Source organism: Haliotis cracherodii, unplaced genomic scaffold (genome assembly GCF_022045235.1).
Source record: "Haliotis cracherodii isolate W230 unplaced genomic scaffold, xgHalCrac1.p SCAF_3, whole genome shotgun sequence".
NCBI classification, from domain to species: Eukaryota; Metazoa; Mollusca; class Gastropoda; order Lepetellida; family Haliotidae; genus Haliotis; species Haliotis cracherodii.
Window position 1 is genome coordinate 75,682,055 of NW_027266286.1, and position 25,567 is coordinate 75,707,621.

The 25,567-nt window shown below is 40.8% G+C and overlaps 1 protein-coding gene across 2 annotated transcripts; it reads right to left on the minus strand.

Annotated features, from left to right (window-relative positions):
* Positions 1-378: 378 nt before the first annotated feature.
* On the minus strand, positions 379-24,848 carry LOC139473933 (uncharacterized). 2 transcript variants are annotated; one of them, XM_071256751.1, is made up of 6 exons: positions 24,636-24,848; positions 22,139-22,423; positions 9,503-9,892; positions 7,850-7,954; positions 2,516-2,599; positions 379-2,338 (listed from the first exon to the last, which is right to left on the minus strand). In XM_071256751.1, the coding sequence occupies exons 1-5, from the start codon at positions 24,694-24,696 to the stop codon at positions 2,529-2,531; spliced, it is 912 nt and encodes a 303-aa protein (XP_071112852.1). In that variant the 5' UTR covers positions 24,697-24,848; the 3' UTR covers positions 379-2,338; positions 2,516-2,528. The 2 variants fall into 2 exon arrangements, with proteins under 2 accessions (XP_071112852.1, XP_071112853.1); XM_071256752.1 differs by lacking the exon at positions 24,636-24,848 and adding an exon at positions 24,027-24,229.
* Between the last annotated feature and the right edge of the window lie 719 nt (positions 24,849-25,567).

Genomic DNA, 25,567 nt, shown 5'->3' on the forward strand with positions numbered 1-25,567 from the left:
CTGCCACACCACGTCATACCTACCACACCACGCCACACCTGCCACACCACGTCACACCTGCCACACCACGTCACACCTACCACACCACGTCACACCTGCCACACCACGTCACACCTGCCACACCACGTCACACATGCCACACCAACATCTGCGGCCAAACACTACATCAGGGAGGTAATGAGGAATCTTGAGGCACAAACCAATCGACAAACTCGGACTTTGGTTTGTTGGTTTGCTTTTATTAAACGCCACACTAGATGAAGTAAAATCCATGAAAAACTTCCTTCTAATTTCAATCTAACGTTCTTGGTCACGGCAAAAGGACAATGCCAGTTACCAGCCATTTGAACATATACAATAATTGTCTACGAACTCCAGTAAGCATAAAAAAGTTTATTTCTAAGCTGTTTTCAGTCATTAATAAATGTATCGGATCAGTTACTTTTGCCTCAGTATTAGAAGAGATTGGGTTCGAGAGGGCAGGGGTCTTAGGGTGTGAGAGAGGTGGGCACTGCTTCAAGATATCACACCCCAAAAGTTGATTCCCATTTAAACTACTCTACGTCTCACAGGGTGAAGGAAAGCAAAGTTATTGTTCATTAAAGGATGTATCTGGTGTATAAGAAATATATATTCCGGTATAAAAGGATTACAACCAGTCTTCTGTAATTGCTTAGTAAAGCATGTATTTGGTGTACAAGAAATATATATTCCGGTATAGAAGGATTCCAACCAATCTTCTGTAATTGCTCAGTAACGCATGTATCTGGTGTATAAGAAATATATGTTCCGGTATGAAAGGGTTCCAACCAATCTTCTGTAATTGTTCAGTAAAGCATGTATCTGGTGTATAAGAAATATATATTCCGGTATAGAAGGACTCCAACCAATCTTCTGTAATTGTTCAGTAACGCATGTTTCTGGTGTATCAGAAATATATATTCTGGCATAGAAGGATTCCAACCAATCTTCTGTAATTGTTCAGTAAAACATGTATCTGGTGTATAAGAAATATATATTCCGGTATAAAAGGATTCCAACCAATCTTCTGTAATTGTTCAGTAACGCATGTGTCTCGTGTATCAGAAATATATATTCTGGCATAGAAGGATTCCAACCAATCTTCTGTAATTGTTCAGTAAAGCATGTATCTTGTGTATAAGAAATATATATTCGGGTATAGATGGATTCCAACCAATCTTCTGTAATTGTTCAGTAAAGCATGAATCTGGTGTATAAGAAATATATATTCCGGTATAGAAGGATTCCAACCAATCTTCTGTAATTGTTTAGTAAAGCATGTATCTGGTGTACAAGAAATATATATTCCGGTATAGAAGGATTCCAACCAATCTTCTGTAATTGTTCAGTAAAGCATGTATCTGATGTACAAGAAATATATATTCCGGTATAGAAGGATTCCAACCAATCTTCTGTAATTGTTTAGTAAAGCATGTATTTGGTGTACAAGAAATATATATTCCGGTATAAAAGGATTCCAACCAATCTTCTGTAATTGCTCAGTAACGCATGTATCTGGTGTATAAGAAATATATGTTCCGGTATGAAAGGGTTCCAACCAATCTTCTGTAATTGTTCAGTAAAACATGTATCTGGTGTATAAGAAATATATATTCCGGTATAAAAGGATTCCAACCAATCTTCTGTAATTGTTCAGTAACGCATGTGTCTCGTGTATCAGAAATATATATTCTGGCATAGAAGGATTCCAACCAATCTTCTGTAATTGTTCAGTAAAGCATGTATCTTGTGTACAAGAAATATATATTCGGGTATAGATGGATTCCAACCAATCTTCTGTAATTGTTCAGTAAAGGATGAATCTGGTGTATAAGAAATATATATTCCGGTATAGAAGGATTCCAACCAATCTTCTGTAATTGTTTAGTAAAGCATGTATCTGGTGTACAAGAAATATATATTCCGGTATAGAAGGATTCCAACCAATCTTCTGTAATTGTTCAGTAAAGCATGTATCTGGTGTACAAGAAATATATATTCCGGTATAGAAGGATTCCAACCAATCTTCTGTAATTGTTTAGTAAAGCACGTATTTGGTGTACAAGAAATATATATTCCGGTATAAAAGGATTCCAACCAATCTTCTGTAATTGCTCAGTAACGCATGTATCTGGTGTACAAGAAATATATATTTTTTTAGTAAAGCATGTATCTGGTGTATAAGAAATATATATTCCGGTATAGGAGGATTCCAACCAATCTTCTGTAATTGTTCAGTAAGGCATGTATCTGGTTATAAGAAATATATATTCCGGTATAGGAGGATTCCAACTCTTCTTTTGCCGTGTCATCGGTCCTGAAACATGACGAGCGCATGAATACACAAACAAAACATATAATGTCAACTGATTATCATCATTGATTCAAAACTTTATGTGTAATGTCGTCACTGTTTTTTTATTATTAATATAAACAGCATTAAACTCGTCGTGCTTTCCGTACACGGCTTGGTCTTGTGGATGATGTCACTTACAGTAGTCCTTGAGTTAGGCAGCACTAGACATCACAACGGCAGTAACCATAGCAACCAGACTGGTTAATGTCAGCCGATGATGGCCTGAAGAAACGCAAAACCACAGAAACATATGACATAGTATGACATGAACACGAATATAATGTTTTATTTATTACATACTGAGACGCATTTTAGTTTTAATGTTACTATGACGCCTATAGACAGTTAACCAGTATTACCTTCATCTCTCTCGGCAACGGTCACGCTGGTGTGTTGACAGTATATCTTTTCGCCTAAACAATGATTTAACTATTGTCACGTCCGGAAATAACTGTTCCGTGATTCAGTGATGCATCAGGGATAACCACGACTGATTAAATTGTATAGTTAACCACTCGATAGCCGTTCGAAGCGATAGGGTGAGATCAGCTGATCGTTCATTCCAGGTCGCTTTGTTGACGTTTTACAATCGGTACTGGAAGTGCTGACCTTGATGTAAGTATCACACTTTTAAAAATGAAGTAGAATTTCATTGTACACGTTCCCATATCAATCTTGTAGTATCGCCACATCAAATGCATGAATATCAGTACAGCGGTTAGGCGATGCGGTACGCGGAATAGTAAGGTCTTATGCAACGTAATAGTTGCCAGTAGCCTAAATGTTGCAACACATGTAAGTGTTAATCAGGTTTTCAAGATATGGTAAAAGAAACAGCCACTGAAAAATTATGTCATCAACTAGATATCATTAACAATGTTCAATATAACAGAAATGGAAATTTCTGAAATCTATTTTGATATTTAAGGTTTAGTTGGTGCATGTTGTATAAAAAGATTTTATGGATGAATGGTGCCTGTTTTTGCCAACTACTAGTGTGATTATACTTCAATATGATAAATAAATCATATTTATTAATGTGGCCTTTTTAATTTTAAAAAATTAGAAAATTATATTTTTTTTCAGACACAAGACACTATATATATTAGTTTCAATGCCTATTTAAAGGTTCTTATACCAACTACAATTTTTCATCTTATAAATTGGAACAATAAATCCATGCTAATTTTCAATATCTATAATGATGATTGTATTAACATTGCAGTGTCTGCACTGATTGCTTTGACAATCATCAGATGAGTGTAATAGGGATAGAGCTCATTCATAATTTCATTAGGCCTGGCTTTCAATGTTTCTTATTCTAAACTGATGTCCCAAATTCCCACTTAAACTTATTATTAATGTTATTCTTTGTTCCCTTTACACCAACAGGTATCTGCATTGCACAATGACTGTTATTAGTTTGTTTGGTATCTTGGTATACTTGTACATGTGTGCTAGTATTAGATTACACATGCAGGACTTTTTAGCAGTCATTATCTTTTACTGAACTGTATACTATGTCAATGCAGATAAGTAACATATAACAGGACTATATCTAGTATACTTTCATGTTTGAAGAACCACTCAGTTCACTGTGGGAACATATTTAACTACTTACATATGTTACTTAGATCTTTGTAAGATCTAAATAGATCCAAATTAAAATAAGATTAATTTAAGGAGTCATTTCAGTAATATGTATACTGACTGAAAATGTAAGACAATATACACATTGCCTGAGTGACACAGTTAATATTCATATGCGTGATTGTAGACACTGACTGTAACATATATAAATATAATCTGTTATATGCAAAACCAGTTAACATAGATAATTAAATACATCTACATGGAATGATTGTGCGGTTAAATTCGCATTTATGTAATCAGAATATTTCATTATAAACTTTATTAAATCATATTTGCTAGATGATAATAATATCTCATAAATAGAGAATCTCACCCGAGTGGCTTTTGATATCAAATATATCAACGAGTGTTGATATATTTGATGTCAAGAGACACGTGGGTGAGATTTTATTTATCATCCAACATCATTCTTCCAACTTTTTCAATTTTGTAGTCAGTAATTAGCAGTGTCTTCAGTGTAAAAAGTATTGCTAACAGCTTCAGTAGCAGAGCTATTAGTGATGTCATGTGATTGTGACGTCATGGTAACCAGTGATGTCACAATGATCTGCAAAGCATTGTGCTGTAATTTCATTGCAGCGATATCTACAGTGTAGATATCGCTTGATCTCATCCAAGCTATATCTCCTGTGGGAGCCAGATTTGGATGATAAATAAACTTAATACTACAGGTAGCTTGAAGTACTGTTGATACATAGCTACAGCAGGGTAGTGTATGGGTTGTAAGGGAAATAAGTTGTCAATAGAATGATAAATATTATGTTACTAAAACAAAACTATACAACTATGATTTACATCTATTTATGTATCATACACGTCTTTTGGGGTAGTCGGGGCGGTCGGGTAGCCCAGTGGTTAAAGCGTTAGCTCGTCACGCCGAAGACCCGGGTCGATTCCCGACATGGGTACAATGTGTGAAGCCCATTTCTGGTGTTAAAACCATATTCACTCACTCACTTTTGGGGTAGTCAGTATGATTTGTTGTTTGTTTGGACAAATCTCTGTAATTTACCACAATTTTGAGAACATGAGTATCAGAGTCCTGTAAGGAATGATGGATCAATGAATTAACACTTAATGGCGGACACATTTTGTAAGGGGAGGAATAATATGGGTAAATCTCTTATTTCAAAGTATATAATGACTGGTATGTATATTAATTGCAACAGAACAACTGACTGCTTGATAGATGCATGGTAGATATCTATTTTATTTTTATATCATATTTATTTTCTAAAAAAATAATTTCAGAATTAAAGAAATAAAAGTCAGATGTAACTTGAATTCTGACATAAGAGTAACATTTAAAATCAGTTGTTTTATTATGAATGTTATTTCTTGTTTGGCACAGATGTAAACTAAATACAGATCAATCGTAAAGGCCTGTCAAAGATGTCTGTGTGCTGCAACAGTAAGTGTAAGTCCAATTATATTACATTAAAGTCCATGGAATACTTGGAATTGTCGTGGGAAGTAACACAAAGGCTGATAAATAAAATGAGTTTGCATTATTTCATCGATGCGAAATGTTAGCCCAGACTGACAGAATGCCTCGCCGTTTTCTAACGTTGAAAATATCGTGTCAATGTTCCGTTTTTCATGCCGATTTCCCAGCTATCTTCCATCGTGACAATTCGTCTTTTAGTTGAAGACTCAACAGATGTTGATTTTCTAAACTAATAATCACTACAAAATGTGTGCTAGTAAAACATATCCAGTTGTAATTGACCGTTTTTGAATGTCGGTGCAACAGGGTAACAAATTATCTTGGCTCCGTTTTCTGTTGCCAGTTGCCGCAGCGCGCATAGATCCGTGAACCTGACCGGAAGCGACAGGTCGGACCGTCGCTTATATAATTTCAAAAGGAGGGTTATTGCCCTTTGGAACAAAAAGATGGTCCATACACAGTTGTCTCGTGACGTGATATTACCCTAGGGCACATATGATTTATATTAACTTCGATATGTTTGCCCTCGGAGGTAAGAAAGAGAATAATGTACCTCAAGAAGAGATGTTTCCGCTATTTACCACTTAATGACAAAACTAACAATCAGCCAAGTGTCACCATAGTGTCTTTATCACGATAGGGGTAGCCTAGCGGTTAAAGTGTTCGCTCGTCACGCCGAAGACCTGGTTTCGATTCCCGACATGGGTACAATGTGTGAAGCCCTTTACTGGTGTCCCCCGCCGTGATATTGCTGGAATATTGCAAAAAGCGGCGTTCAACCATACTCACTCACTCACTCACTCTCATCACGATATGATGCACGTGATTTCAAACTTGACACGCTAATCCTGCATAAGACAAATGATGCATCTCGAGTCATGGATCTATGACCCTAGATCTGGTAGACTGTCTGGCATGAGGTACAACACCCCTTATATACATACACCCTGAGGTCTGATTAGACTGTCTGACATGAGGTAGCACATCCTTAATTTACATACACCCTAAGGTCTGTGTAGACTGTCTGACATGAGGTGGCACACCCTTAATATACATACACCCTGAGGTCTGTGTGTGTCTGACATGAGGTGACACACCCTGAATATACATACACCTTAAGGTCTGTGTAGAATGTTTGACATGAGGTGACACACCCTTAATATACATACGCCCTGATGTCTGTGTAGACTGTCTGACATGAGGTGACACACCCTTGATATACATACGCCCTGATGTCTGTGTAGACTGTCTGACATGAAGTGACACACCCTTAATATACATACACCCTGATGTCTGTGTAGACTGTCTGACATGAGGTGACACACCCTGAATATACATACGCCCTGATGTCTGTGTAGACCGTCTGGCATGAGGTAGCACACCCTTAATATACATACACCCTAAGGTCTGTGTGTGTCTGACATGTGCTAGCACACCCTGAATATACATACACCCTAAGGTCTGTGTAGAATGTCTGACATGAGGTAGCACACTTTTGATATACATACAACCTGAGGTCTGTGTAGACTGCCTGGCATGAGGAAGCACACCCTTAATATACATACGCCCTGATGTCTGTGTAGACTGTCTGGCAGGAGGTAGCACACCCTTAATATACATACACCCTAAGGTCTGTGTAGAATGTCTGACATGAGGTGACACACCCTTAATACTCATACACCCTAAGGTCTGTGTAGACTGTCCGACATCAGATGGCACACCCTTAATATACATACACCCTAAGGTCTGTGTGTGTCTGACATGTGGTAGCCCACCCTGAATATACATACATCCTAAGGTCTGTGTAGAATGTCTGACATGAGGTGACACACCCTTAATACTCATACACCCTAAGGTCTGTGTAGACTGTCCGACATCAGGTGGCACACCCTTAATATACATACACCCTAAGGTCTGTGTAGGCTGTCTGACATGAGGTAGCACATCCTTAATATACATACACCCAGAGGTCTGTGTGTGTCTGTCATGAGGTAGCAGCACCCTTAGATGTATGTGTAAAAATACACAAAGTTTTGATATATCTGGAAAATGTAGCTCAAGGAGTATTAGTTCCATACTAAAGTCTACACACCTAATGTTCAAGAGTATCGAGTCCTCTGTACTTTGATATTGACATGGAACAAACATGTCGGTGCTGCCACGCAGATACTCAGGTTGAACTTTTAGCCATATTCCTGCAATATCACGGCGGGGGACACCAGAAATGGGCTTCATACATCGTACCCATGTCAGGAATCGAACCTGGGTCTTCGATGTAACGAGCAAACACTTAACCAGTAGGTTACCTGTCCGCCCCTACTTCGGTTGAGGTAAAGCATGACTATTGAAGCAGGAACATGTGTTGGACATACCGGTGTAGGTTGGAGCGGCTTTGTTGGTTGGGGTGACTGTGTTGGTTGGGGCAGGTGTGCTTGGATGTGGAGCTCCATTGCAAGACACGGTTGTGGCTGATGTGCCTACAATATATACAAAAGTACATTCGACATTCATAACATTAAATATGATCCTTATGTTATTCACTGCTTCATAAGTTGTTAAAATAATAAAGCTACAAAACCCTTTCCATATCCAATAGAAATCGAGACTGCAGGGTCGATTGTGCGATTCCGATTATGTCATGGGCATGTTTTTATGAATCACTATGAAATAGTGATGATACTAGGTGTTCGCGATAGGGGGAGTGTATCCTGCCCTATCGGTGTCACAAACACATGCAAAGGCAAGTCAATGGTTCATCTTAAAAAACCTACAGGAACATATGGTACAAGTCAAAATAGGGAATTGCATCGGACAATTTTGTCACTGATGCGTCAAGTTTGGAAATGTCCTCCAAATGTCTCCCATAAAACTCCCATAAAAGCTTTACTTTATTGAATGATGTAACGTTGATCAAACAACTTCTGAGCAAGAGTCGCTCTTTGAAATCTCTTGGCAAATAAGGCAAATAAGTCACATGCACGTTTGGCTTCACTACATGAGCCTACACAATTACTTACAACTACTTTCCTTCCCACTAACTGTGAATCCTGTTCACTCCCACAGCATATTGGGATATTTAACTCCCCAAATAAAAAGGACTGCTTTAAAATTTTGTTGGAATTTGTTCCCCTGCATTTTTCTAATGTCTAATACAAAAAGATCATTGACATCCGAGAATATCCTTCCCTGGACTTCTCATTGACCTTGGCAATTCTTTTGGTTCATGTAATGAATTGGTCAAAGGTCAAGGTCATGAGAAAGAAACGATTAACATATAAGGTTTATGGTTACACTTTCTCAAAAAGTAACAAATACATTTATCATCAAACTTGGATACACCTTCCCAATGTAGCCCTGATTGGAAACGCGTTGGTCAAAATAAGTCAAAGGTCAAAGTTCAGCTTTTTTGTCACATCATTGTCAGATTCTGATGTTATCTCTATAGCCATGTTTCTCCATATTTCAGGAAGAGTCAGAGCGCCATTGTTCCCGCGGCACACACAAATAGGAAACGGCACACTTCAATTTTATGTATAGCGCTTACTGGGCACAGTCATTTTCATAAAAGGTACTTAATTAATATTTTGACAAAATTAAACCCCAATTCCTCCATCGTTTCAGGCGTTTGATTATACGTAAAATTACATTTGAATGTAAACACATCTTTCCTTATTTTGATGGAATATCAAGAATATTATGTAGGCCTTTCATTTCAAACGAAGTGCTTATTCGTTGGAATTGTTGTGAAAACCTTACAGAGTTTTGCGAGTCTACCGCGGCGCTCTCGGACGATCATGGTGAAGAGGAAGGTAGTAGGACACCCAATGACATTGACGTAAAAACATAACCATGAACTTGAATTATTAATCATGCATAATTCATTTCTAAGTAACTCAAATGTCTTAAAGCTCCTTCATTGGAAACCTCCCTCTGCTTATCGACAATAGAAGTATTAACGGAGGAACTGGTGCAGAAATGTTTACATCCAGTAACATGGGCTGCCCTCCGTGACACAACCCTCTTACCCTTCACTCTCATCCACAAGTGGTTGCCGTCTTTGCTCTCATTCCCCCCGGCATTGTACACCAACTGCACCTGCTTCACATCCCTCAATTGCCAATCAAAAAATGGTCGTACACCAGAAAATCTGTGTCCCACAACAGTGTTAACTTCTCCAGCTGTGGGATAGACTGTGAGACCTGCAGTCATGGTATATTTGTCAGTGTCGTTGGCGCGGGGCAGGATCAGGGCATCAATGATCTGCATTGTCATTCCCGCTCCCCGGATCTCACAGGTGCAGGTCTTGTTTGGGTAGTCTACGCTATAGTTCCCTGGGTAGTTTGGAGACTTCAGATACAAGTAACTGTCCACCCCGGATGCAACTCCGCCCACACTGCAGATGTCAAGTGGTGTCTCTGGAAAACAACACACACTGAGTGAGTGAGTGGATTAAGGCTGGGAAGCGTAAATCGGGTACTCGGGTCAGGTCCTAAGTAGGACCCGGGCCTCACAGGACATCCCAGCTGTCCTGTCTCCAGCACATTACATGACTCATTATGAAGATGCCATTTAGTGGTTCTTTGAAAATCTAAGAAAACATTTTGTGAATGACCTCAATATTTTGTTGTGTATAATGTTAAAAATAGGGTTTGTCCATATCCAAGGCCATGCTTCTGTACGATATATATAGATTTATAGCCGAGTGAGATGTTACATATTTTAGTCCTAATATACTCACACGCAAAAGAAAGTGGTTTTAAGCAAATAGGTCACAAACACGGAACCATACATTGATACGGGTTTTAGCATGTACTGAAGCCTGATGGTGTTATCAATATTTTTGGTTGCATTTTGGAAGCCCCGAGTAAATGTGGCCAAGTCATGTTTTAAGTATTTGTACATATAAGTTAGATATTTTAGATGTTTCATTTTAGCTTTAAACTTTACATACAGTACCCTACAAACAAACCTTTAGAGTTATACAAGCCCTCAATACAATAAGCCTATCCCTGCACCCTGCATTTAACAATAGCCACCTTACTGGGTCAGGCCAGGTTCTGACCCATGCGTATGCACACTGCACAAGTTTCTTTTGTCTGTCTGCTTTAGTTTCTGTGGTCAGCTTACTATCTATTGTGTATGTAGATTTAAAGGTTTCTGTCCGGCATATCCTGTTGGCAGTTGTACACAATTATTCAAGGAGGTCACTTAGATTTGTATTAGATCGTTTTCCTTCATATCAGCCCCTTGCTGATTGTGGATGTTGAACATTGTACATTCAGGGAACTCGATGTTTGTGTATTGAGGATTTCATTATCCAGGTTAGTTTCTATGGGCTTAGTATTTCATCTATTGTATATATGGTCTTGTACATATTGTATTACTTAAGAGGTGTTAAATTAATGCATCAGTGTATAAGTAAACCTAGCTGGTAGTTAAAGTACAGTAGGTATTTCAACTATCATTACAGTTGGTTGTATGTAGAATTTATTTAATTTCAATCTAAAATGTATCATATTGCATCTTTACAGTATGTTATCTTCTTAAATACTGCATTACTAGTATACACTTTACTAAACTAAATTATTATTTAAACATGTTCTTAAATCTATAACTGTCTGAACGTGGTATGAAATAAGAACGTATGTATGGGAGATCGGTTGTTTTTATATCTTATTTTATATGGCCATTATTAGTATTGTCAAGGTTGTATTTCAACTTGTTATAGAATGATGTGACCGTAAACAACATTGAACGTGACTGCGAACCAATGAGATAAGCTCATTGCCACACAGTGGTAAGTAGGGAGCATAATTATATATATATGGTTCAAACTAATAACTAGTATATGGTTATTCTTCTAAATTAATGTTTTGTGTGAATTTAATGTATTCTCAAAGTATTTACAAATGGAAATTTTATATAGTTATTCAGAAATAGTTTACAACCTGCTATTTATATTTAAGGATTTATTCATGCTAGTGCTAATGTGCTAGCTGATAAGATGAAGTCTTGTAATTGTGTTTAATCTCCATGTTCTGCTACAAAAATACTTATGATGTTTGCATTATATTTTCAGGGTTTAATATGATTAGTATCTACTCTCGGAATAAAGATGGTTGTCATGTGAACTGACGAGTAGCGTCGTGTTGTGTGTGCCCCACCAACATCCACCCCTTACCCGCTACTACATTTTGGAGCCCCCAGTGAGGAGTGACAACCAGAGAGTGATACCCGTCCCCTGGAGACAGACACCGTGAGAGACACCATGTTATGTGGTGATATGTGAGCCAGTGACTATATGATTTTTGTGACATCTGACTCTATTCGGTGCTAGTGCCACTGACTATGATATAAGTGGGAGTATATTGGTGCTTGTGCCATTCAGTGACTCTGATCTGCAAGACTACAAGTGGGACTACCATGCATTAGCCCAAGTGACTTTGGGCCAGAGTCTTTGTGCTACAGACTTTCGTGTGATTTATAGGCTTCATATGTTCATGTAATTTATATTTTGATAACTATTTTGATAACTAGATCATTGCCATAAATACATATTTGACCTGTTTTCATTTCGCGCCGTTGCCATGATTTGTTGTCGCGCTGATGTTGCGATAATATTGTTGCAGGCCTTTGGTTTTCCAGATTTTGTCGCGACTGTTTAGCCTTATATTGTCGCAGTACTGCCACGACTCGCTATTGTCGCGGTAATTTATTATGTAACCAAGCGTTCATCTTGAAGTGTTTTTTTGTCACTTCATTTGATTTTGATTGATTGATATCATGTGATTGAGTTTGCATGGTGTGAGTTTGTGTTTATTAATAAACAGGGAATCAATAAAGTATATAATTACTTACTATTAAATAAATTTTAGTAATGTAGGATTTACGTCCAGTAGATAATTTCAATTACGTGTTAAGGTGCATAGTCTAATGCTTTATTATCATAAATATAGATATTAGTATTTAGTTGTTAGTATTTAGCATTTAGTTTAAAGGGGTTGATATCTCGTTCGACTAGGTTTTAGTGTGTTGATCCTTTCTTCGGTTAATTGGTTTAAGTAGTTTGTCTTTATTGCAGTTGGATTTCTTCAGTGTTCTCCTGTTTCACCTATCATTTGCGCTTGCGTTGCACCTGCATAAGTTAAGCATGAAATGTGTACTAACCTGAGCACTTAGCCTACACATAATTGATCATACATAAATTCCCCAGTATCCTATTGCAAATATCAATGTATACACTGTATAGTGTACCCAGTATATTTACCTGAAGTATATATTATACTTGTATACTCGCCTGAAGTATACAACATACCTGACTCAAGTAGATAGTATACATACCTGCAGTATATACTCTAGCTGTTTTTGTGTTCCTTCTTAGTTGTGTTACTACTCAATTTTTGTGCTTTTTACCAGTCGACAACAAGTATGTCTTCCTAAACAAGTTTACTGCTTATTCTTCCGCCAACATGTATATTACTTAGGGCACAATTTTGTGTTTGACTTTGCTGAGTCATCATCAGATAGTACATTTGGTGAGAAGTGTTACCATTTTTCATTTTCTATCTACTAGTTTGTTTACTTATTCATTATGGAGCCAGATGGTATGACTGAAGAGGAGATAGACCAGCTTGTGTCTACTCTCAATACACTCAAGATGCGCCCCAAGTTGGGTTCCCCAGAAGACTTTATGGCCTGGATGCGTGAGTGTTCTGGTACTTCACAGGTAAAGACCGAATCTAAGCATTCAGAATTACCATTTGAGACAGGCACTCATGAGACCCCTGGAGTTCTTACTGGTACAGAGACGGTTCTAAAGGTGGCAGAGGTACCTCGCCTACCATTTTTTTCTGGGGAAGGTAACAAGGATGCCAGTTATGACATTTGGCGATATGAAGTGAAGTGTCTATATCAGGATAAGTTACACTCGGAGGACAACATCAAGCAAGCCATCAGGAGATCACTGAAGGGACCTGCTGCCAGAGTATTACTTAGGTTAGGCCCACACGTTGATGGAAGCTCTATTTTAGCCAAAATGGACAGCGTCTTTGGCGATGTGGATGCGACGGAGACACTTTTAGCCAAGTTCTATTCCGCCAAACAGACCAAGACTGAGTCAGTAGCTACCTGGGCTGTGCGTCTAGAAGACCTCTTGGGACAGGCCATAGATGCCGGAGAAGTGGAAGCTAACAAGCAAGACCGAATGCTTAAATCCATGCTATGGACAGGACTTCTGCCTGACTTAAAGGACATTTCCGGCCACAAGTACGACCAGAGCCTCACCTTCAGCGATCTTCTAATCAGCCTCAGAAGAATAGAACAGGAATTAAAGACACGTGAAGGGCCCCTGTCTTTTACTCCCAATTCTACTGTTACTAAGAAGAATCCTATTCCTGGTATGGCGGCTGTCTCCAAGGAGAACAAGGAATTGGCAGAGATCAAGGGGATGATCAGAAAACTTTCAGGTGAAGTAGCTGATCTCAAGAAGAAGTGCGACAATACCTCTCAAGCACAGACACGACCCGCCATTGATTTTGCAGGTGCCTGGTATCCACCATTTCAGGGAGTCCAAGAGATGCCACGGCACCCTCAGGGTCCTCCAGTTCGGTTTTCATCCCCTGCTTCTATTCAGACTCAAAACAACAATGCACGGGGACAGCAAGCCTTTCATCCAAGGACAGTTCGGCCAAGGCAGGGGTGGACAACTGATGCATATGGACAGCCTACCCCCATCTGCTACCGCTGTGGACAACCTGGACACGTCAGCTACAAGTGTACAGTTAGGATGGACCACAGTTGGAATCCGTTAAACTGAGGAGAATCCATAAGGTGGGACATGTTATGGATTTCAGTGTACAGGGTCCCAAAGATGATGATATAACTGGCCTTGTGGGTACTGCATCAGAAGTGGAAGTTGCCGTTCATGGAGTGAACACTAAAGCCCTACTGGATACCGGAGCTACAGTTTCAACCATGAGCGAGTCCTTCCATCGAGATCACCTGTCCCACCTCCCTATACAGCCACTTGAAGGTATCCTGCATGTAGAGTGTGCTGATGGTAAGCCATTACCATATCTTGGATATGTAGAGACACCGCTTCAGGTAACTGGTATGTCACCAGCTGACCAGCAAGGATTATTTCTTGTTGTCCCTGACAGTGACTACAATGAGACTGTACCTATTCTTATGGGCACAAACATTTTGAATGCGCTTATGGTTAATTGTAAGGAGCATCATGGGAACAGATTTTTACAGTGTGCTAATCTCTTTACCCCGTGGTACCTTGCCTTCAGATGTCTCGTACTTAGGGAGAAGGAGCTAGTCAAGCGCCACAATAGGTTAGCTTTAGTGAAGAGCGCCGAGTTCAAAAGATTTATCATCCCACCAAATAGTGAAGTAAAGATTCATGGATATCTTGATAAACCTCTTGAGTACCACTCGACTTGTGCTGTACTGCAGGCAACGAAGACTTCCACAATACCAGATGACCTTGACATTGCCCCAAGTCTAGTCTCCTACAACAGTAAACAGAAGATGGGAGTTGATGTTTACATCTGTAATGTCACCACCAGGACCGTTTCTATACCACCCAATGCAATACTTTGTGAAGTACAGCCAGTCACCATTGAAGACATACCCCAGACATCTACCACTAGTGATGGACCATTGATTGAGAAGATGGACTTTGAAGAAGCTGCTGTGACTCCTGATGAACTGGCCAGAGGCAAAGATGTTATTAGACAGCACTTGGACATCTTCTCAACTGGGGATGCAGATGTTGGTTATACTGACAGGGTGGTGCATAGGATTAAGCTGACTGATGAGCATCCCTTCAAACAGCGACACAGACGGATCCCACCACCGATGTATCAGGAAGTGAGAGACCATCTTCAACAACTTTTACTGAGTGGGATCATTCGTAAATCCTATTCACCATGGTCGTCTAATGTTGTGCTCGCAAGGAAGAAGAATGGCAAACTTAGAATGTGTGTGGACTTCCGCCAGCTCAACAACAGGACTATCAAGGATAGCTATTCTTTGCCGAGAGTGGAAGAGATGTTTGATGCTCTGGTTGGATCCAAATTCTTCACGACTTTGGATATGAAGAGTGGGTATCACCAGGTGGAGTTAGCTGAAGAACATAAAGAGAGAACAGCTTTCACAGTAGGACCACTCGGATTTTACGAGTACACCAGGATGCCCTTTGGTTTGTGTAACAGTCCAGCAACGTACCAGAGATTAATGAACGAGTGTTTTGATGGGCTTCATCTCAAGATCTGCCTAATCTACATAGATGACATCATTATCTTCTCGGACACATATGAAGAACACTTGGAACGACTTGACCGAGTTTTCGAGAGAATCAGAGAGTGTGGCCTGAAGTTAACACCAGATAAATGTTCTTTCTTCAAGGAGAAGATAAAGTTTCTTGGACATGTTGTGTCATCGAAAGGAGTTGAAGCAGATCCAGATAAAGTACAACGTATCAAGGATTGGCCACGTCCTATAACACCAGAGCAAGTTCGCCAGTTCTTGGGCTTTGCTGGGTATTATCGTAAATTTGTGAAGGACTTTGCCAGAATTGCTCAACCACTCTCAAGTCTCATGCCAGCTCCCAAGGAATGCAAGAGGACCAAGAAGAAGACATACGTTTGTAAGCCATGGTCTTGGGGTCCAGAACAAGAGTCAGCTTTTCAGACATTGAAGGATGTTCTTTCATCACCACCAGTCCTAGGATACCCAGACTACACGAGGAGTTTTGAACTTCATACAGATGCTAGTACTCACGGACTTGGCGCAGTTCTATACCAGAAGACAGACGACGGGAAGAAGCAAGTGATTTGTTATGGAAGTCGCGGGTTGAGTAAGTCAGAGAGGAATTACTCTGCACACCGGTTGGAGTTCTTGGCCCTCAAGTGGGCAGTGACTGAGAAATTCCGGGATTACTTGTACGGCAATACCTTCACTGTATTTACTGACAACAACCCACTGACTTACGTGCTCACCACTGCCAAACTCGATGCTACTGGCCATCGTTGGTTAGCTGCACTTGCAGCTTATAACTTCGACATTATGTATCGCCCAGGTCAGAGTAATGCAGATGCAGATGGATTGTCCAGGCTTCCAGGATTGTCAAGAAAGGAAGAGGAAGGATCACAGGTTCCTATAGAATCTGTCAAAGCTGTTTGTAATGTAATCCATTCTCAAGCCTTTGTAGAAACCCTGTGCCTATCAGCTGAGGTCATAGATATCGAATTAGACCAAGGACAAGACATCCGCCTCATGACTGACAGAGACTGGAGGAAAACACAGTATCAAGATCCGACTCTCAGGCCATGGATAGCCAATGTGCGAGCTGGTCTCAAACCAAAAAAAGACATGATTCCATCAACAAAGACGGATGCAACTCTGTTCAAGGCTTTTGACAGACTCATCCTGAAGAATGGAGTCCTTTATCGACAGGTCACCATAGGAGAAGAAAAGAGACTACAGCTGGTTCTCCCTGCCTCCTGTGTAGAAAGAGCCATGATAGGATGCCATGACGAAGTGGGACACCCTGGAAGAGACCGCACTCTATCACTTCTGCGAGACCGATTTTTCTGGCCAGGGATGTCCAAAGATACTGAAGCGTGGGTACGTGCTTGTGGAAGATGCCTCAGAAGGAAGTCTCCTACCAACGCCAGAGCACCTCTTGTGAGCATCAACACCAGCCAACCTCTGGAGTTAGTGTGCATGGACTTCCTTTCACTGGAATCATCCCAAGGCTACGAGAATGTGTTGGTAATTACAGACCACTTTACCAGGTATGCCATGGCCATTCCCACACGGAACCAGACAGCCAAGACAACTGCAGAGGCTTTCTACACCCACTTTGTTCAACACTATGGAATGCCACAGCGTCTCCACACCGACCAAGGAGCAAACTTTGAGGGCAAGCTCGTGAAGGAATTATGTGACTTACTGAACATCAAGAAGTCAAGGACCACTCCATACCACCCTATGGGCAACGGCATGTGTGAGAGATTTAATAGGACCCTCTGTGACATGCTTGGCACCCTATCGCCTGACAAGAAACGGGACTGGAAGAATTATGTGGGACCTTTAGTTCATGCTTATAACTGCATCCGCCACGAGACCACTGGCCAGACACCCTTCTTCCTTATGTTTGGACGTGAACCCAGATTACCAATCGACCTTGCTTTTGGACTGGAGCTCAACAGAGAGAAGAAATCAGTGTTTCAGTACACCAAGGCCCTTAGGGAACGACTCCGGAGTGCTTATGAGCAGGCAGCCAAGACCACACAAGATGCTCAAGGTCGACAGAAGGCAGGTTATGACCTGAAGGTTAGAGGCGGAACCATAGAGGTCGGAGACAGAGTGCTGGTCAAAGCTTTGGCTTTCGATGGACGACATAAACTAGCAGACCGATGGGAAGAGGATGTTAATGTAGTTCTGGAACAGCCAAATTTAGACATTCCTGTGTTTGTGGTCCAGAAGGAATTTGGTGAAGGACGGAAGAGGACCTTGCACCGGAACCATCTCCTGCCTATTGGAGCCATTTCACAGTCAAAGGATGCCAAGGTCAAGCAGAGGCCAACTCCAGCTCCTAGACGAAGGACATCAACTGTGTTATCCCCAGCATACACTCAAGACGCGACATCAGAGATGTCTACTGGAAATGAAGATATCATGGAGATAGGAACATTTACAGTGCCTGTTCAGACGTCCCAAGATACAGCAGACGTTCATGGCTCCACAGTGATGAACGCAGAATCTGCAGAGAGGGATGAGGAATCTACCCAAGCAAAGACTGGTGACGACCAAGAACTTCTTGAGGTAGAGGGATCTTCTTCTGGTGGCGACGGTCACTCGTCAGTGTTGTCAGAGGAACAGCAGGACACAGAAGAGACCCGTGAAGAAGAAATACAGGAACTTGATGAGGACGAAACTGAACAGGAGGAACCTGGGGCTCAGACCGCTTCAGGGATAGATGACGAAACATCTGCTGCTGCAACTGCATCGATATTTCCAACTGCATCTGCACCTAGACGTTCAGGAAGAGACTCAAAGAAGCCTTCTTGGATGACATCAGGGGAGTACTTGATGAGTCACAGAGTGACAGGTTCAGAGGCTACTATGGACAGAAGATCTAGAGCAATCCAGGAACTTGCAGCTAGTGGTGTTTTAAAGCATATTAGTGAGAGTTTATCCCAGGCTTTTATTTCTATTCTGGATGGAACTTCCAAATGACGAGGACGTCATTTCTGGGGGAGGGGAAGTATGTGGCCAAGTCATGTTTTAAGTATTTGTACATATAAGTTAGATATTTTAGATGTTTCATTTTAGCTTTAAACTTTACATACAGTACCCTACAAACAAACCTTTAGAGTTATACAAGCCCTCAATACAATAAGCCTATCCCTGCACCCTGCATTTAACAATAGCCACCTTACTGGGTCAGGCCAGGTTCTGACCCATGCGTATGCACACTGCACAAGTTTCTTTTGTCTGTCTGCTTTAGTTTCTGTGGTCAGCTTACTATCTATTGTGTATGTAGATTTAAAGGTTTCTGTCCGGCATATCCTGTTGGCAGTTGTACACAATTATTCAAGGAGGTCACTTAGATTTGTATTAGATCGTTTTCCTTCATATCAGCCCCTTGCTGATTGTGGATGTTGAACATTGTACATTCAGGGAACTCGATGTTTGTGTATTGAGGATTTCATTATCCAGGTTAGTTTCTATGGGCTTAGTATTTCATCTATTGTATATATGGTCTTGTACATATTGTATTACTTAAGAGGTGTTAAATTAATGCATCAGTGTATAAGTAAACCTAGCTGGTAGTTAAAGTAAAGTAGGTATTTCAACTATCATTACAGTTGGTTGTATGTAGAATTTATTTAATTTCAATCTAAAATGTATCATATTGCATCTTTACAGTATGTTATCTTCTTAAATACTGCATTACTAGTATACACTTTACTAAACTAAATTATTATTTAAACATGTTCTTAAATCTATAACTGTCTGAACGTGGTATGAAATAAGAACGTATGTATGGGAGATCGGTTGTTTTTATATCTTATTTTATATGGCCATTATTAGTATTGTCAAGGTTGTATTTCAACTTGTTATAGAATGATGTGACCGTAAACAACATTGAACGTGACTGCGAACCAATGAGATAAGCTCATTGCCACACAGTGGTAAGTAGGGAGCATAATTATATATATATGGTTCAAACTAATAACTAGTATATGGTTATTCTTCTAAATTAATGTTTTGTGTGAATTTAATGTATTCTCAAAGTATTTACAAATGGAAATTTTATATAGTTATTCAGAAATAGTTTACAACCTGCTATTTATATTTAAGGATTTATTCATGCTAGTGCTAATGTGCTAGCTGATAAGATGAAGTCTTGTAATTGTGTTTAATCTCCATGTTCTGCTACAAAAATACTTATGATGTTTGCATTATATTTTCAGGGTTTAATATGATTAGTATCTACTCTCGGAATAAAGATGGTTGTCATGTGAACTGACGAGTAGCGTCGTGTTGTGTGTGCCCCACCAACATCCACCCCTTACCCGCTACTACATAAAATTGCAACATAATAAACAAATCGCCAAAACGCACCATTTCAATATACCCATTTCTCGCGAAATCGCAAATGCACGAACTGTCACGAACTGTAGTGGGTATAAAACTGTGGCCGATTCCTGGACCTACCACTCCTTGATCAACAATGCCACGCCTAAATCAAATTTAGAGAAACCAGGTTGTTTGGAAGCTTGTGAGTCATTTCAACGTTAACATAACCACAATGTACCGTCTCCTGCATCGATACAATGCTAGACAGACCACAAATGACCTTCCTCGGAGCGGTCGTCCTAGGGTCACCTCACCTCGACAAGATCGGCAGATTACCAATCAACACCAGCGACATCCGTTCCGCTCGACAGACCATGTGTGACCTGGCTAGGTTTGTGATATGTGATCTGTGATCTGTGGGAACTGACTGTGTATGTGACCTGACTGTGTGTATGTGACCAGACTGTGTGTATGTTACCTGACTGTATGTATGACCTGACTGTGTGTATGTGACAAGACTGTGTGTGTGACCTGACTGTGTGTGTGACCTGACTGTGTATGTGACCTGACTGTGTGTGTGACCTGACTGTGTATGTGACCTGATTGTGTACGTGACCAGACTGTGTGTATGTGACCTGACTGTGTGTGTGACCTGACTGTGTATGTGACCTGACTGTGTGTGTGACCTGACTGTGTGTATGTGACCTGACTGTGTATGTGACCTGACTGTGTGTATGTGACCAGACTGTGTGTATGTGACCTGAGTGTGTGTATGTTACCTGACTGTGTATGTGACCTGATTGTGTGTGTGTGACCAGACTGTGTGTATGTTACCTGACTGTGTATGTGACCTGACTGTGTGTGTGACCTGATTGTGTGTGTGTGACCTGACTGTGTGTATGTTACCTGACTGTGTATGTTACCTGACTGTGTATGTTACCTGACTGTGTATGTGACCAGACTGTGTGTATGTTACCTGACTGTATGTATGTGACCTGACTGTGTGTATGTGACCTGACTGTGTGTATGTGACCAGACTGTGTATGTGACCCGACTGTGTATGTGACCAGACTGTGTGTATGACCAGACTGTGTGTATGTGACCTGACTGTGTGTATGTGACCTGACTGTGTGTGTGACCTGATTATGTGTGACCTGACTGTGTGTATTTGACCTGACTGTGTGTATGTGACCTGACTGTGTGTGTGACCTGACTGTGTGTGTGACCTGACTGTGTGTATTTGACCTGACTGTGTATGTGACCTGACTGTGTGTATGTGACCTGACTGTGTGTATGTGACCTGACTGTGTGTGTGACCTGACTGAACGTGCCCTGAATGCATGTCTGATTTGACTGAGTGTGTGACCTATGACCTGACTGCATGTGTGACCTGGTTGAGTGTGTGACCCCAGCGTTGGACCTGGCTAAGTGTGTGACCTGAGTATGTGTGTGACCTGGTTGAGTATGTGACCTGTGACCTGGCTAAGTGTGTGACCTGACTGAACGTGACCTGAATGCATGTCTGATTTGACTGAGCGTGTGACCTGACTGCATTTTTACTTGACTGAGTGTGTGACCTATGACCTGACTGCATGTGTGACCTGGTTGAGTGTGTGACCCCAGCGTTGGACCTGGCTAAGTGTGTGACCTGACTGTGTGTGTGACCTGGCTAAGTGTGTGACCTGAGTATGTGTGTCACCTGGTTGAGTATGTGACCTGTGACCTGGCTAAATGTGTGACCTGACTGCGTGTGTGACCAGGCTAAGTGTGTGACCTGACTGCGTGTGTGACCAGGCTGAGTGTGTGTGACCTGACTGTGTGTGTGTGACCTGACTGTGTATGTGACCTGGCTAATTGTGTGACCTGACTGAACGTGACCTGAATGCATGTCTGACTCGACTGAGCGTGTGACCTGACGGCATTTTTACCTGAGTGTGTGACCTATGACCTGACTGCATGTGTGTGAGTGAGTGGGTGTGTGACCTGACTGAGTGTGTGACCTGACTGCATGTGTGACCAGGCTGAGTGTGTGACAACCAAAGTAATATCCAGACAATACATACCAGAAATACACTCATATAATAACGTAGGTTGATAGAAGTTGGTCGTCTTGTTACAACCGCCATCTACCCAGCTTTTCCTCACTGTCTTCTCGCACGCTCTGACACCGGTGCAGTCACTGTCAGTACTGATGGAGTGTCCGAAAGAGCAGCTGCCAGGCTTACAATCATCTGTCATCTCTTGCAACTTTGTATTGATGAAATACATCATCTCCTGTTCCTGGCATGTGATGCTGAATGTAGTATTGGCATCGGAGGTACACGTCTTCATTTCCTTCACGTCGTCACCTGGAATGAAGAAGAAGTATGGCCACAAGACACACATAGTACCTAGCGTTAAAGGGAAACAACACTCCAATTTGGAAAGTTTTTAGATATGGATCGGCATTGTCTTCATGGATTCAAAATTCGCTTATTATGGACTATATTTTCAATTGGCTGTGCTATTCTCGCTGCGATGTGCGAAGCGACACCTATTGGAGGATCGAAGCATGAAAAGACGTATATCATAACAAAGGTACACAGTAAAGAGCTGCAGCCAAACTGACATGTGTTTCGTTGTTGATTAATGCATGTACGACTTGAAAGGGATGGAAATATCGATCAACATTGTACAATAAAAACCTACATATTCCTCTGATATAATGACAAAGTGATAATCCTCTTGATCAATAGAAAAATGTGAAATTCAGATATATTAGCACTAAACATGATGATTTACCATTTAAATTGTATTTTCCGTTCTGCTAGGCAATGTTTTATATGCAGAATTATAATTTTACGAGTGTATTTTCTCGTGAACTAAGCTGGATATAGCAATCAGCTCTACATATTTTCTACCATTCTACTGGTGATTCGGTTAAAAAAATACACAATAAAAAATACTTCAAAGAATATTGATGCAATGATCGGATGAATAATATCTGAAACTATTATTTTATCGGACATAAAATATTCCAACATCGAGGTATTTCAGTTCCAGGTTTTACTATGTATATGTAAAATAATAATAATCAGAAGTGTAGCACTTTGGAACAACTGATTGTCGGATATGTTTTAGGTATGGAACAATTTGATCACTTGTCGTTAAGGCCTCCTGTGTTCTTGCTACAGCAAATGAATGAAAACAAAATGTAAAAATCGTAATTACAGCCGACAAAAGTTATCTGTGTAATATCAGGCAGTTACCTTGTTTGAGGAATGTTTCCGCGGATATCCACATAAAGGAACCAAAAAACTTGTCCAATGTCACGTGTCTTTGTAACAATCTAATATTTTAAAATATATACAGCATTTTGTGATATTATGACCCACGTCACAACTGTGTTCATGATGTCCACGGGTCTTTAAAAATGCCCTGTGACGTCAGGGGTCATCGAGTGAGCATAAGCTCCACCCAGTGATCTATCATCTCTACACGCAATGTCATTGAATAGGCCCAGCGATGTTGAGAGTTTTGAATATTTGTTCACTAAATATAGCCTGCGGCTATATATCTTTTATTTTGTTCTTTCGTAATAAGTAGCTAAAATGATGATAAATAGGAACTAAGATACATATATTATCTGTTCGGTCCTTAAATATTATACTGGCGCTGAACACATCCAAATGTCGCCGGTGTTTGGGTAGGTTACCCCGAACGCTATCCTTAGCCCTTGGATCCCCTATACGATTTCTCACCCTTTACTATCATTTGGGTAAGGTACCTGTTTATAGTGGCTATCATTGGTTCTATAGCTGCTGCTAATATTCTTCACACAATAACGTCGAGAAAATAGGATGAAATGGTTAAGTGTCGAATATTTTGGCTATCGGAAACTGTCCTGGAACATTCACACAAGCCACTTTCACCAGCTACATATTTTCAGTACTGATTCAAAAGCGAACTCACCCTTGTGTCGTCACTAGCAATGCTCATGCCTCCCTTGTTCCTTACAGTTATCCACATTATCCATACAGTGTTCCCTACCACACTTTACTGTCACAAAAATCACCCGGAGAATTATTAAATCCCATGTCATTCATGCAAACCCGTGTTCGACGTCTGACGCCAAGAGCCGTACCCTGTTCTCGCCATATCGGCACATTCCTCACCACTCGTGTACATGTAGATAACGAAATGGGACAAAAGCCCACAGAGGCTGGTTGCTTGTCTTTGAGACACGTGACCTACGGCAGAGATCGTCCTCACGAGAAGTTGTGGTGCTGTATTCTAAAGGTGCTCCAAAATCCAGAGTTAGATAACACTGAGTATCATCAACGTAGCATCGGCGGATCCCCTGAACTAGTACACATGTCCCTATTAACATTACAATGAAGCCGAGAGCTGCGATGTAATCCAATAGTCAAAACATGACCCTAGCTATGTTTTGACTGTAGGACCATATCGCGGCTCTCCGCCAGATGTTAATGGCGTGTTACCTTCAGCCGGGCTAGCCCAGTAAAGATCAGTAAAGGTTTGCGTTTAGGTCTAACACTGTATGGTCGTAGTTGAACTCACCTCGCACCATGAGATGTAGACTGTACAGGAAGCACACAACAGTCAGCCTTGTCGTAGCCATGGTGAGAGATGGGGGACTTGAGGATGCGAGTGAATGCAGTCTTTGGGTATGCCGGTACTCGTTCCTTATTGACAGTATTGCACAATATCTCTTACAACATTCACTTTCCCTCCGCGTTCACAATGTGACTGACTCAACAAGACCAACAGCTGTCGTTTCATGTGCATGTACTCAAATCAATAACGGTTACAAAACCAAAAAAAACGCTATGATGCGATGCACAATAAGGCGTGGCCGTGTTACAGTAGAATGATTCATGCATGGCCACACCGGTAGATGCTATACCTGGGTTCCCAAACCGGTTCATATATCACTGATGCGGAGGCCACACAAAGACGCATTGTGAAATAGTTGGGCAGGTATGCTGACAAATGATTGGTTGAAAAACGCTGGTCGGCAATATTGATCCAACGTACACCCGCAAAATAATTAGGCCTAAGTAATTGTGAATAAATCAATAGAACAACAGGAAGCTAGCGAGTGTTGATGAGCAAGGTGACATGTCAAAGAGGAATCATTTCGTGATCTAGGATCTGAAACGCATCAAGTTCTGATAGCGTTCCAATTCGGATAGCGAGGAAATGGTTCTACTCTAACGCACTTGTATTCATATTGCTGTACGGCGGTAAGCACGATAACGTGACACGCGAGAGTAAACACTATGTCTATTTCCTAGCTCCCATCTGCTTGAACAGAAATCTCAGCATGAAGAAATATTCTCGACCTCAATATCTTCATCAATACATGGTGGCACGGGTCGTCTAAGGCGCTGCGATTCGCTATGCAGAGTTGCGTCCCTTGGACACGCCAGAAACCTATGATTGTAGGTTCGAATCCCGGTTCGCCCCGATTATGTTTCTAGGTTTGTCAG

Bases quoted from the DNA above. Each gene is read 5' to 3' on its own strand.
- LOC139473933 (XM_071256751.1), bottom strand. From the start codon at position 24,696: ATGGCTACGACAAGGCTGACTGTTGTGTGCTTCCTGTACAGTCTACAT. The intron at 9,893-22,138 runs GTATGTATTGTC...GTTGTTTTCCAG, and splicing joins ATTATATGAGTGTATTTCTG to AGACACCACTTGACATCTGC. The intron at 2,600-7,849 runs GTATGTCCAACA...GCGTTTCTTCAG, and splicing joins AGCCGCTCCAACCTACACCG to GCCATCATCGGCTGACATTA.